The sequence below is a fragment of the Artemia franciscana genome, chromosome 20 (genome assembly GCF_032884065.1).
Source record: "Artemia franciscana chromosome 20, ASM3288406v1, whole genome shotgun sequence".
NCBI classification, from domain to species: Eukaryota; Metazoa; Arthropoda; class Branchiopoda; order Anostraca; family Artemiidae; genus Artemia; species Artemia franciscana.
The window spans coordinates 4,868,684-4,882,488 of record NC_088882.1 but is presented as its reverse complement, the minus strand read 5'-3'; the positions used below and the strand labels follow the sequence as shown (position 1 = coordinate 4,882,488).

The window sequence follows — 13,805 nt, the reverse complement described above, 5'->3', positions numbered from 1 at the left end:
ACATAAAGAAATACAAAGAAAATTACCATCTTTTTAGTCAGTTTTGAATTGCTTAATTTGTTGAATTTGATAATTTGAAATATGCCTAGAAGACGACTAAAAGAAAAAAGTACCAGTTGAAGAAACCACATGGGCCGTCCAACTTGACAAGTCCAATCTGAACAGCTAAAGCAAAAGGAGTGGAAGAAGTGCTTCAGAAAGTGATGATACTTAGTTAATCTCAATCCCAAGAGCACTTTAAAGCAATGCGACAAAAACAAACAACAAAGACAACAACTTTGCTGCACAGCATAGTGCAAACGAAAATGAAGCAAAACGAAGTCTGTGGCTGAAAGAGACTTGCGACAATTGAAAATGCTAAAAAAAAAATGAAATTCTCAGTTAGAAGATATGCAACAATGAGAACCGTGTAAATGCAAGCCTTCTGGGTGTACCAGTGCCAAGGACCGAGTGAAAATATACATAGCTGATTTTTCTTCGTCTTGATGTCCAATACAGATGGATGTATTTAAGTGATTGTTTTGAAAATGAGTTGGGAGTCAAAAAATGTCTTTATTTTAATTGAACCGTCATATTTGAAGAGGCGTAATTATTTACAGGAGGTAGAGAGACTAAGAGAGGTAGGGAGGTTGGGGAGACATGGGAGGCGGGAACACAAGAGCAAAATTGTTCTTGTACCTTTAATCCATTGACAGTTTAAATTTATTCCTGTTTAAATGGAAGTTTTTCAGTTACAGTAGACATTACATTGGTATGATAATAAAACCTTCACTAAAATACAGATGACTTTTTTCAGGAGCTCCAGTCATACGTGCTTATTTTCAAACGAATCGCTTTATAAAGGAATCTGAAGCTCGCGTAGATACAAATCAGACGTGCTACTATCCAAGCATAATGGCAAATAGATGGCTCTCTGTTAGATTAGAAACAATTGGAAACTTAGTTGTGTTCTTTGCCTCGCTCTTTGCTGTTCTTAGCAGATCTAATGGGCTTAGTGCAGGATTAGTTGGCCTTTCTATTAGCTACTCACTAAGTGTAAGTTGAACTTTACTTTTTTTTCTATGTGAAGTTTTCTAAATTGATAGGCGTGAGTGATGTTTACTAAGAATGCGACAATTTATGGTAGGAATTATTTATCCTTAATAATAGTAAAAAACAAATTTTCAAGAGCATTCTCGAACAGAGAAGAAGGTTTGAAAGCAACAAAGCTTTTAAGGGACGAATGGGGTACCCCTGGAATCCCTCGATTTGGGATGCTTTTATAAAAAAATGAAATGGCATCTAAGCATTGTTTTTTTCTTCTTCCTACCTCTTCGTAGAGAAGAGGTGGTCGTAGAAATTCAAGATAGAACTCGTTCTTCAGAAAATTGAAAGGTCTTGGGTCTTTTAAGAATCATATGTGGTTAGAAAACAGATACAATTTTTTACAAGAAAGCTGCATATTTTGTTCTTTACTTGTTTTGATGAGGTTAAAAATGACTGAGAATGAGGTTTAGCCCCCCCCCACCCTTTCTTAAAAAACTATATTTTTACAAATATAGCTTGGAGATTTAACTAGAGTAGCGGGTGGATGTCAGACCCGGACGATTTATGTAAAATGAATAAAAATATTACAAGAAATAACCTCAATCTCAGGCTAAAGATGAAATAAACACATCACAAGGGCTAGAAATTTTCAAAAATCCCTGAAAGAGATCTATAGAACTATAAATACAAGTAGAATATTTTCTTCGTTTTTCTTTACTGAAATAAAAATTAAGGATATTAAGAACAAACTAGGGTGATTCTGACACCATAACATGTTTTTTCTGTTAAATTGACGCTTAAAGAGTATCTCATATCATCTTTTATTGACCTTTTTTACAGCAGTTCCCCACACTATGCACTTTTTTGTTTTCCCATATACTGTGGGTGTAACCCATTACCAGGTCTTGCATTTGGTGCAGTCTTCTATGTTGGACTTACCCCAGCTTTGGGGGAAGTGTGACATACCCTACTAACTTTTTTCAAAAATATGTCAAAAATCATATGACTTCATCATCTTAAAGGGAATCGAGGAATCACTATAAGTTTGTAAGCCAACAATTCTTATGTCAAACTGACTGGCATCAAAAGGCCAGACTACCCTTTTTTCTGCCACTGTAGGTTAGCTCAGAACAGTGTGAACTTACCCAACAGATAAACGTTACAAGTATCTTACCCAGGGTGCACGAATTACTGAGTGTAAATGGTTGCTTCTATTAAAAAAAAAAAAAAAAATCATACAAATTATGTTTGACTTCAGATACAAAAAGTGACTCATAGGTTTTAGCTTACGTCTATAAGCACAAAACAAAGATCTACTAATGCCTGCAAGTTACTGCCTTGTATAACACAATAACCTGACGGATTTGGGGTATTTTAAATGGTCTGGTTCCCACTAACTTGACTGGTCGTGAAAAATGTATTTGTCATCCACAGCATCAATTTCGTCTTTCTTCGGCCAATTGAATGAGTAAGTAGCAAGGCTCAAGTAGTGAAGGAACTTGAGCTTAAATTTCCCCTCATCAGGAAAGTCTAGAACCCTTCTGATGTACCAGCCTTGTTTGTTATTCCTGGCATCGTATCTGACTGCATAGTACTCATTTAGCTTGGGAACAATCTTTTACTTACTGGGTGTCTCCTTTTCATCACTGTCACTTTCTTGAATAGTATCTGAAATACTCCAATTATACTCATCGGAGGTAAGTTCAAGGCTGATGTCTGATTTGCTATCACTCGGGTCTCTATTTGCTTGTCTCTTAGGAAGAATTTTTTTTCTATTTCACACCCTTCCCATCTGAGCTTTTCTTTTTCGCTTTGCCTTTTGCTTTCAGATTTTTTTTTTCCTCTCAAGCACCTCTAGATGTTCTTTTTCTTCCGTTTTGCATTTTCTCTCTAGAACCTCTCTTGCATTTTCTTACAATTTTCTATTCCTGAACTGATGGTAGGTCGGGCTGCTTGATTGGGTCAAGAAAAATCTCTTTAAAAGTTTTTGATTGGTTGACAAACAACTTCCTTGGACTAACTGTAACAGAAACGGTAATATTTTCTAGTTCATTGTTGACGGTGGTTGTGACTTTACATGTGTCTACCCTTTTCTCTTGTTCCTTTTCCATTTGTGCATAGCATCTCAACTTGGCAGGTACAAACTTGCCATGGTCAATTACGGACGGGTTTACTCTCATTGAAACCAGATCAAAGATTCCAATTGGTTTGAATGACTTTTCTATCAGACAAGGAGTTAAATAGGTCCCTTACCTTCGATAAGAGACATACAAAATCTTTCTTCGACAGAATGTCGCCAGGGTGATCCCTTTGCCTTTTCACAAGATTCTGGTCATAACACTATTTCATTTCCATGGAAACCACTTTATCATAGGTTGAAGCATGTGGGATGCATGAAGAAGTAGCCTGAGAATTTCCCCGTTATTTTTGTCTGCAAGTTTGACAAACGGGAGAGAAAGATGTGACCCATGTCCATCGAAGATGAGGAGTGCCTTTCTTTTTACATGAGAAAAAAAGTGGAATTCAAACCAGTTCTTAAAGAGATCACACGTCATCCACCCTTTCTTGGTAGATGAGTAAGAAGCACCAGGATAAGCTCCATCTACAAATATCCAGGAGGTCCAGGCATTCTTTGCAGAGAAAATTAATAGAGGTGAGAGTTTTTTCTCCGTTTGCACTAATACAGGCCAAGATAGTTGGACTTTCACGTCCATTACCACCTGGTCCAAAAGTGACTGCTGAACCTTGGCTCCAGAAACTTTCATGTTGCCAGGATTCCTGCAGAAAGACGTCTCATTCAAATTGAACCCGTGCTGTGGCTTGTCGAGAATATCCATCACCGTGGCAGTTTCATGGAACAGCTCATGAAAACCATACATTAGGGAGGGGTCGGGTTGCTGCAAAAGTCTTTTGTTTTCTAGTATTTCTGCTTTATTTTGTGAAATTTTGTTTCGGCACTTGAACCCCGCCCACCAGTCAGAACCAGGTCGGTTGTCCTTAGCTACCACGCACTACCTTGCAGAGCCATCTTATGAAGAAGACAGAAGTCAAAAGCCAGTTTGCGGTGGAGGGAGGAGTCAAGTCATTCCCGATGGAATAAAAAAGGATGTGGTTCAGAGTCTCCGAATACTTGAAATTAGGGCTTGGGTCTCAAAAAGAAGGAGTTTCATCAAGACTATTTCAGACTATTTCAAGACTATTTCATCAAGAACAGAGTTTAAACAAGATATTGTGGCTCAAAAGGCCAGAAAATATCACTTTGCCGTGGTTTGTCAAGATGGGAGATTCGTTAGTTATTTTTCCAGCTTTGGATCATGAAAAATTGATTGGCTATCATAGAGTCTCTATTCTCAGGAATTTTGGCTTTATTTGACCAAAAATTGAAAAAAAGAGATACGTCATTGCATTCCACGCAAAAAAGTGTTTCTCATGTTCTTTAAGATAGGGGGCTGTAATTCTCCTGAATAAATATTTCAATCATGGAAAGTCCTGTGGTTTAATTTTCATTTTCATCCAGCCTTTTCCAGCGATTTCAATCTCTTTTTCGGAACTCTCATAAATTTTATTTTCACAATAAACTTCTACTACTAATATTAACTCAAATAATAAATTCCGTACCTAAATCAGCTACGGATAGAAATTTTCTATTGAAACATATTTTATTCAAAATGTGTTTTCAAACTTTTGTTTACTACAGGTCGTGGATCGTTCTTTACTAGGCTGTAGCTATCTTGGCAACAATGATTAAAACAAGTTAAAAGACGTTTTGAGAAATAACTACAATACCTCACATATTATTCAAATAATCGTTAATTTAATATTTTGAAATAATAAAATGTATAAAAGGCTAAGTGTATACAAATCACGAATTATTTGTAATCTATGACAATATGTGTGGATCTAAGTGACATGTTATCGTCAATCCAAGAACCCAAATATCAGTAGATATACTAAAACAATGAATCATTTACCCTCAAGTTATTGATGGCGATAATTAGAGACCAATAATTTTTTCGATCTTTAAGATTACTAACATTTCAGTTTATTACTAAATATATTATGGTTAAACTACTTAGATTTAAAAGACGAGCAACCTAAAACATATTCGACATTTTTTGCTAACATCGCTGGCTTTGAAATTTGTATAGATCTAACAGAATCTCGTGACTTTTCTATGTATAGTAGCATTTGAGTAAATTCAAATAGAGCAAAAAGACAAGGAATTGCAAATTCAAATTAACTTCTGAAGCATTTACTAACTTCAGTTCTTTGCCTGTTTTTTATCGTATTGGTTTACCTCTCAGCAATCATTTACAAACTTAAATTATTTTCAAAAATACTATGCTGATTATTCTTGTTTCTTCAAATATTTTTAGACTCTTTTTTTTTTATATTTCAGATAACTCAAACACTTAATATGTTTGTTCGAATGACCTCTGAAGTTGAGACAAATATAGTGTCGGTTGAGAGAATCAAGGAATATTCTGAAGCTGATCAGGTGAGACGTTCGACTTTATTGCTACAAGGGAAAACACTTATTTGCGTGAAAAATAGTGTTTTTCCATTTGACATTATTTGTGAATTTAGACAAGTAAACTCAATGTAACAAACAGTTTTGCATACCCGTCACTACTTAACCCAACACATTTCAATTCAGCAATACTAGTACCACTGGAAAGCCTAAAATTTGAAAATATAAATAAAATTAAAAGTTTAATCCCAACACGTAGCAACTTTGACAGAGTAACGCGCAGGTTCGAGTATTAAATTTTTATAAGAATCACTCACCTGGTGACTACCCTTAATGTCAAAGTGAAGCAAAATAGCAACAACAACAAAACACTATTTATATAAAGGACGAGTTATTGTGATTTGTTTCGTAACCGGGTAAAATCTTTTTATGACAAGGGGATCGGTCAAGACCCACACTCTTGTGAATATTTAGCTAAATAGCTCCATCTAAAAACTGGAATATTCTGCAAAATAGTATCGTGACTATGGGCATTTTTGTAGGCCACAAGAATCAACGAAAATCTACAAAAAAAGAAAATTTTAAAGACCCAAATTAAAAAGGCGCCATGTAAAGTTTAAAGACCAAAGCCCAGCCCGAAAAATAGAGAAAGTTTTTTTTAACGGACTTGGTGTCTTTTAAGGGCCACCCAAGGCCTGATCTTAGTGTATGAAATTTGGCAAAAAGTGTGTTAAGTGGCATTTTTGAAAGACAAAAAACCAGTAAAACGGCTAATATTTTGTACTATTGCTATGTTGTTTGCTAAACTTTACGGTTTATAGAGTTCCTGCTCCTATTTAATATGAAAATCAGCTATTGTATTCAGTTTTAGTTACAATTTATAGAAATTATAAGAAAAATTAATATTAATATGGAATTTTATATTTATAATTTTATTATATTGCTGCAATTTATTCCTAAATAATATATTAGAATAAATGGGGATAAAGGTATGACATTAAGTGCTGACATAATTATTAAAGAGAGAGATAAAAACTTAAAATTACAGAAATGAAGGACCCAAAACGTGTGATTATTGAAACACCTTCAAAGAGAGTGCAGCTTCAGGTCATATGTGACACTTTTACTTCCTGATCTAATGAAGAATGGGCTCTCAAGGCAAGATTTTTAATTCAAATTGTGTGCCTAATACATAAAAGCAACGTAGTGAACAATCTAGGGAAGCCTCTCATCATTTTGCCAATAGCACAAAAGCCCATGCCGCCGTCTTACAGAACAAATATCTTAATATTTTCTATATGTCCTTTCAAGTTGATGTCTAGGAGTTAGAGAAATGGCCTTATTCTTGGTTGGACAATTTCTAGCTTTGATATAGCATAAAGGTTAATAGCTATTCATCTTCAAATCAATGATTCTGAGACGTTATCCTAAATTGATATACAAATAACAGTTCAATAGGGAAAAATTCTGTTTTTTCAATAGGGACTGGTAGTTTATCGAAACTGGTCTTCGAAAACTGGTAGTTTATCTGTTACTTGTAGGTCATAGAAAGGCAGTTTGGTCTTCGAAAATACCCGAATCCCTTAAAAATTAAGGGAAGTTGAAACTTTGGTCCCTTAGACTTTAATTTTTGACTAACATTTTTTGGAGGGCCCATTCCAATCCTAAGCCTCCTATGATTGTATAACCTTAAATCCTACTGTGTTGAAACCTGGGAGTTGTTCTTTACATAGACACCCTTCTTTCACAAAGTTTGATCGACCCTAAATTAAGCTGTGCGTAAGACCTATTGCCAAAACTTGCTCCCTTCTTTGAATCAACTAAAAAACAAACGGATTTCTTTTTTTCAACTGGAAGTAAGGAGCAACATTTGAAATTAAGACAAATAGAAATTATTACGTATTAGAGGGGATGTTCTATAAGGAGAACTTCTGAAAAACAAGGGTCGTTGAATTAGAACAAAAGCAACTTTTTGAAAAGTACTAAAATAACCTTTTAAAAGTTTTTTAAAAAATACTTCGGCATCAAGAGCGAGGTATTAAGGATGTTGTGACCCCCTTAATACATAATACTTCCAAATAACAATTGGTAGTGCCCTCCTCAATACTTTCCTCTTTAGGATAAAGTTTGACTGTCTGTCCCAGTTTTTTAAGAGCCCCTCCTGAAACACAAAGGCCGTTTAATTAGAATAGGAAGCTTTTTTAAAAGTGCTAAAAGTATTATCGTAAACAGAATGGTATTAAGGAGGGTACAACCCCCCCCCCAATATTTGGAATTATTAATTATTATCCGATATGGCCCCTCTTCAATACCTTGGTCTTCACGCTAAAGTTTTTAGTGTTTTTAAAAGAGCTTCTTGTTGTTCTAATTAAACAACCCTTGTGTTTCAGGAGTTTTTCTTTTAGAATTAAGACAAAAAGTTAAACTTTAGCGTAAAGAGCGAGGTACTGAAGAGGGGTGGTCCCCCGTGATATGTAATAATTTTTGTTCTTTTAGAGTTTTAATGTTCCTCCTTGCTTTCAGTTGAAAAAAAACTTGTTTTTTATCCAATTTCTGATCAATTTTTAAAATTATAATGACGGGAAATCCAGCTCAATCTCCACAGAAAATTCTCTTGGCAATTCAGTCCGTGAGAATTTAGCAAGGAAAATTCCCCCCCCCCCTTAAAAAACTTCCCTTCCCATGGAAAATTCTCCCTGCGAAAACTTCTTTTGTCTTCTTTTGTCCCTGCAAAAACTCCCTGCGAATTCTCCCTTTGTCAGAAAACTCACCCCCTCCCTTGAAAAATTCATGCACACAAGGGCATTTGGGGTCATTTCATCACCAAAGACATAGTTGTTTGACCCTTCAATTATGCTGAACAATATACTATCTCAAAATATTGCTCGAAGGAATTTTGGGGGAAAATTTGGAATGTGAGGGGGGATAGCAGCCCTAAAATATTTTTCGTTACTTAAAAAGGGCACTAGAACTTTTAATTTCTGTTTGAATGAGCCCCCTCCAAATATTCCAGGACCATAGGTTCTATGCTATTCATCCCCGGGGGAAACATTCATACAAACGAACAAATAAACACGAAAAAAAATATGTAAAATTTTACACTTTTCTTAGATGAAGAGTTGATACCTCTATATTAGGATTCTCTGACACGCTGAATATGATAATATGATTTTCATCAAGGTTCCTTGACTTTTAGAGGATGCGTACCTCTTTTTTGAAAATCAGGCAGATTTTTTCAGGCTATTAGCCTTTGATGGGCAAAATTAGACTTCATTAAACTTATATATTCGGAATCGGCATAATAATAAACCAATTCTTTCGATACACTGTTGACATAAAAATTCCGTTTTTTAGAGTTTCGATTACTATTAAGCTTTGTTGTTCCTGACATGCTTTTCGTTACGACGAACTGTTTGACTGGGACTACCAAAAATTACTAAGAAACATTCCATACAATACAAAATAAGACTAGTAGGATATGCTGTAGCACCAGAAAATGCTATCTGCTTCCATTAAATGTAATGTTTGATGAGGCATTGATGACTGTCCTCTAAAACTGCACACAGTTCCCTATTCCTGACATCTTATTGTTACTCCGTCCATCGTTTGTCAAGGTTGTAAGTCAAGTGCATTGACACACTTCTTGCCCTCACTACATAAAGTAGAAGACTGCTTGGCAAGAGGCTTGAAAATACCTTTCTTCGGCACTGCAAATCTATCTACAACATATTCCCTAGTGCAGTTATCCCTTTAAAACTGTTTCTAGATTTCATCATTAAAAATTTGTACAGATCGATTAATCACTTGATTTCTCCAACATTGCATGTTGTATATACAACATAAATCAAGTTTCATTTATTATAAATATCAGATTTTCTGAATAGTTACATATTCTCTGAATAGTCTCTGAATGTTTTTCTTTTTACACTTTCTTCGTGTGGTTCTAAGATGACTCAATATTCCTGAAGGACTTTGATCTGTAAATTTCATGTTGAATCCCGTCCGTTTTATGTTACACAGTTGGTTACAACTGCAGATGAATTTATCTTTAGTATTTACAACATCACGGTATACCTAGTCTTGAAAAGAGTCAAAATACGAAGTTTGAATAATTTTTCCTTTACAGAACTATTTAATCCCCATAGAATGAAACTTAAGATCTGTAGAATGCATCCAACCCGAAGTTAATAAGTTTACTATCTATAACACTTATTCGCTTTGTATTAGTCAGTTTCGTCAAGCTCTTTGTTTGTCTTTGCAACTAATAGGAATACCCTGTATTGGTAGACTTCTATTTGCAATACCTTTTAGTCATACTGTACTTGATAATGTGTTCGTAACAAATAGTTACCGTATAATAATTACCGTGATGATTAAACTGACTCTGCAGTAAAGTTAGCTGATAACATATAACCTTTTTTTAGATGATCTATTAATTTTTACTTTGTTTAAAACATAACTTTAGATTAGGGACTGATATATTTTTTTTTATCTTTTTTCTATTCTAATTGTAACATATTTTTGGTGTTGGTTTGGTGTTGAACTGAGTACAAGCCGAAACCTAATGATAGACTTTTTTGCAAAGAGAATCAGCAAAATACACGTAAAAAATTCTATTTGAAAGTTTTGAAGGCATTTGTATGTTATAGCGACCACAACAAAGAAGTGAAGTTTGGTCAATCGTAAGGAAACACACCAAAATACGAAGAAAATAGAATTCTTTCGTAACAAAATTATGGAAAATACAACGGAGAATTATGAAAAGCAGGCCATTTAGAACAAATTATATTAAATAGCTAACCACCTCTACATTTTCAATATTTAATTAAAATATATGTGCATAGTTACCGTTCATATTGCTCAGGCTAAGCTGATTATCTTCGAGTGGACACAGAAAACCGATTTCATTACAGTTCAAGAAAAAAGTATGGTCGCTATAACACGTAAGTACCGTTTTGCAGTTCAAATGAACCAAACTCAAAATTTTAATGGTGGTAGGTAGATTTTTTGCATAACATTGAAATATAAGTTTTTTATTTCAGAAAATGGATAGCTTACAACAAGAAATACATAAGTAAGCGAAGAAAAAAAAGATTTTTTTATTTAAGTGATTTGGCAAACAAGAGTGAAAAGATGCACATTAATAATATTTATTAGCGCTTATGGTAGAATTCGGAATACAATCTTCAGTGATCAGAATTTTTTGGATGTAATTTTGGGTGGAACTAAAGAGAAACCCTCTGTTTGGTTAGAACAATTTGTACTGAATCGGAACCCTTCTTAAAAAAAGCAGTAAGTGGATTGGTACCGAAATTGGTCTCGATAGACAAAAATATTATAAAAGAAATTATGAAAATATTTATAGTGATTTGACAGAAGACGATTACAATTATTACAATGATCGGAAAAACTAGCACTCCTGTGAAGAAAGAAAAAAAATAATACTTCTTACAACGATAGGAAAAAAGAAAAATGACTCCATTCCGATGGCAGATAAAAGCAAAAAGCATTTCCCAAAAGCCTTCTTAATACACTTGGTATCCCAATACACATATAAACATACAGAGTTTTTGCTCACATTAAAAAAAAGAGTTATCTTCCCCAGGGTCATTTAAATTTGTTCTCTTCCTCAAGACAAATAGAATAGTTAGGGTACAAAATAGCTGGTTTTCTATAGACAGCAATGCTTTTGTGGGTGAACTTGCTTTGTTTTAACAACACAATTATTTTTTCTTTCTTAGGAAGCAGTTTGGGATATATCCGAAAAAAGACCTTCAAAAGACTGGCCTCAAGAGGGCAATATTGAGTTTAAGAATCTGCAAATCAGGTACAGAGAAGGACTGGAACTAGTCCTAAAGGGAATTAGCTGTAAGATTCGAGGTGGAGAAAAGGTAAGCTTAGCAAGTTCAATGAAACTAAGGCTTCTTGTGTGCGTGTTTTTTTTGCGTTTTTGCAACTAAAAAAATGCTTTAAAAAATACTAAATATTAGACGCATTAAATTTATGTTAAAGATACTTCAAACCATACAAATAGATTGCAAGACTCATACATGAACAGAAAGGGAGAGTTAATGATACTTAATATCATACGCATTAAATTTATGTTAAAGATACATTTAAACCATACAAAGAGATTGCAAGATTCATGCGTGAATAGATAGGGAGAGAGAGAGAGAGAGAGAGAGAGAGAGAGAGAGAGAGAGAGAGAGAGAGAGAGAGAGGGAGAGAGAGAGAAGAGATGGGGAGGGGGAGAGATACAGAGAAGAAGAGAGAGAAAGAGGTAAAGAGAGAGAGAGAGAGAGAGAGAAAGAGAGAGAACGAGTATAAGGAAACATGGAAAATATTCTTAGAAACTTGTTGTAAAAAGTTCATAATAATACTTTGGAATTTATTATTTAATCACCAAGAACTCAAGTCATCAGGATTTATTTAACTTAGAAAGAACATGTTGATTGCTGATGACCCTATTTGTTGTCTTGTTGTTCTAACTTTCTTCCTAAACTAATTAAGTGGACTTCTGGATATGAAGGATCTGCTACTTCTAACGAGTACAAGTAATGAAGTGCAATAAATGGACTTGCTATGTTTTGCTGCACAACTAGTCTGAAATATTAAGTTCTAACTTTTGTTTTTCTTTGCTTGTCAACGAATATTGCGTTAATTTCAAACCTTTATTTCTTCAGAAATAAAAGCTCTATTTCTTTAACCTGTAAGTTTCAGCAAACATGTTTATCTCAATTATCATTTACCTGTATTTTTCTTCTTGTTTCTCTTTACTTTTGACCCTTGTTTTACCCTTGTTTTTTTGCTTTACTTACTCTTATTTGCTCGAGATTTTTACTGTTGTTTCCCTTGTATGCCTAAACTTCTCTTGATATATGAGTATTTCAAAGACATTACGAAAAAAGACCAACAAATCCGTTCAAAAAGGCCAAAAACCCTAAGTATACCCTTAAAATAGGCAACACTCAAAATTTGAAGGTTTAGCTTAGCAGGATGGATAGTTGATAACTTTAATCAAACAGTTTGTGGTAATTAACTGTAAGTAGGGGGCGACCCGGCTTAATAGTAACAAAAACTCTAAAAATTAGAATTTTAATACTAATTGATATATCAAAAGAATTGGCTTATTATGCTCATTTCTTATATATGTAACTTTCATTAATTTTAGTCTTACTCGTTAAAGCTACGAGCCTGAAAGAGATTTTAGAAAAAAGTGACAACACCCCCTAAAAGTCATAGAATCTTAATAAAGATCCCATCATCAGATTCAGCGTATCCAAAAACCTTACTATAGAGGTTTCAAGCTCCTAAATACATAAAATGTGGAATTTTGTATTTTTGTCAGAATATACTGATGCGTGTTTATTTAATTTTTTTTTGTTTATTTTCCCCAGGGTGATTGCATCAACTCAGTGGTCCTACAATATCGGTATAAGGGCTCACGCGAAAGGAAATTAAAAGTTCGTTTGTCCTTTTTAAGTGACCAAAAAGATTGGAGGGCAACTAGGCCCCCTCTCCCGATTTCTTTCCAAAATAGTCTGCTCAAGATTTTGAGATAGCCATTTTGTTCATCATGGTTGAAAGGCCCAATAACCATACCTTTGAATATAACATGACTCCCCACAGCACCAGAGAAGAAGGTCTTTAACTTACAAAAATTGTCCATTGCTTACGCATAATATGTGTTATCAGGAAGTATGGTTATATTTTCGGGTGGAGGGGGAAAAATTTTCTGCTGGAAATTTATCCACAAGAGAATTCTCCATGAGGAGATAAATTTCCGGGGCAAGAACTTATCAGGGAAAATATACATTGGAGGAATTTGTCAGCATTCCTATACAAGATTCTTTTTACATGTCTTACTTTCTTTTTTCCGTGGAGGTGAGGCCAGATTTAAAAACTATCAGAAATTAAATAAAAAGAATGCAAGTTTTTTCAACTAAAATTAAGGAACAACATTAAAACTTAAAATGAACAGAGATTTTTACGTATATGAAGGGGATGGCTCCCTCCTCAACACCTCACTATTTACGCTAAACGTTCGAATTTTGACCCAATTCCTTAAGAACGACTGCTGAAACACAATGGTCGCTTAATTAAAACAATAAGAAGCTTTTTTAAAAGTAATAAAAAACTTTAGCGTAAAGAGAGAGCTGTAGACGAGGGGTCAGTTCCCTTTATAAACGTAATAATTTCTGTTCTTTTTAAGTTTTAGTGTTTCTCCTTACTTTCAGTTGAAAAAAGTTTTTTTTATTTTTTATTTAATACAGCATAAAGGTTAAAGGCTATTCATCCGCACGTCGAG

General features: G+C 34.4%; 1 protein-coding gene across 1 annotated transcript in view; it reads left to right on the top strand.

Moving 5' to 3' along the window:
• Positions 1-13,805, top strand: part of LOC136040348 (multidrug resistance-associated protein 1-like) — a 137,701-nt gene that overhangs the window by 109,488 nt on the left and 14,408 nt on the right. The window contains exons 19-21 of the mRNA XM_065724593.1: positions 797-1,035; positions 5,426-5,524; positions 11,239-11,388. Of these exons, the coding sequence (XP_065580665.1) occupies positions 797-1,035; positions 5,426-5,524; positions 11,239-11,388 (488 nt within the window). The remainder of the gene's footprint in view (positions 1-796; positions 1,036-5,425; positions 5,525-11,238; positions 11,389-13,805) is intronic.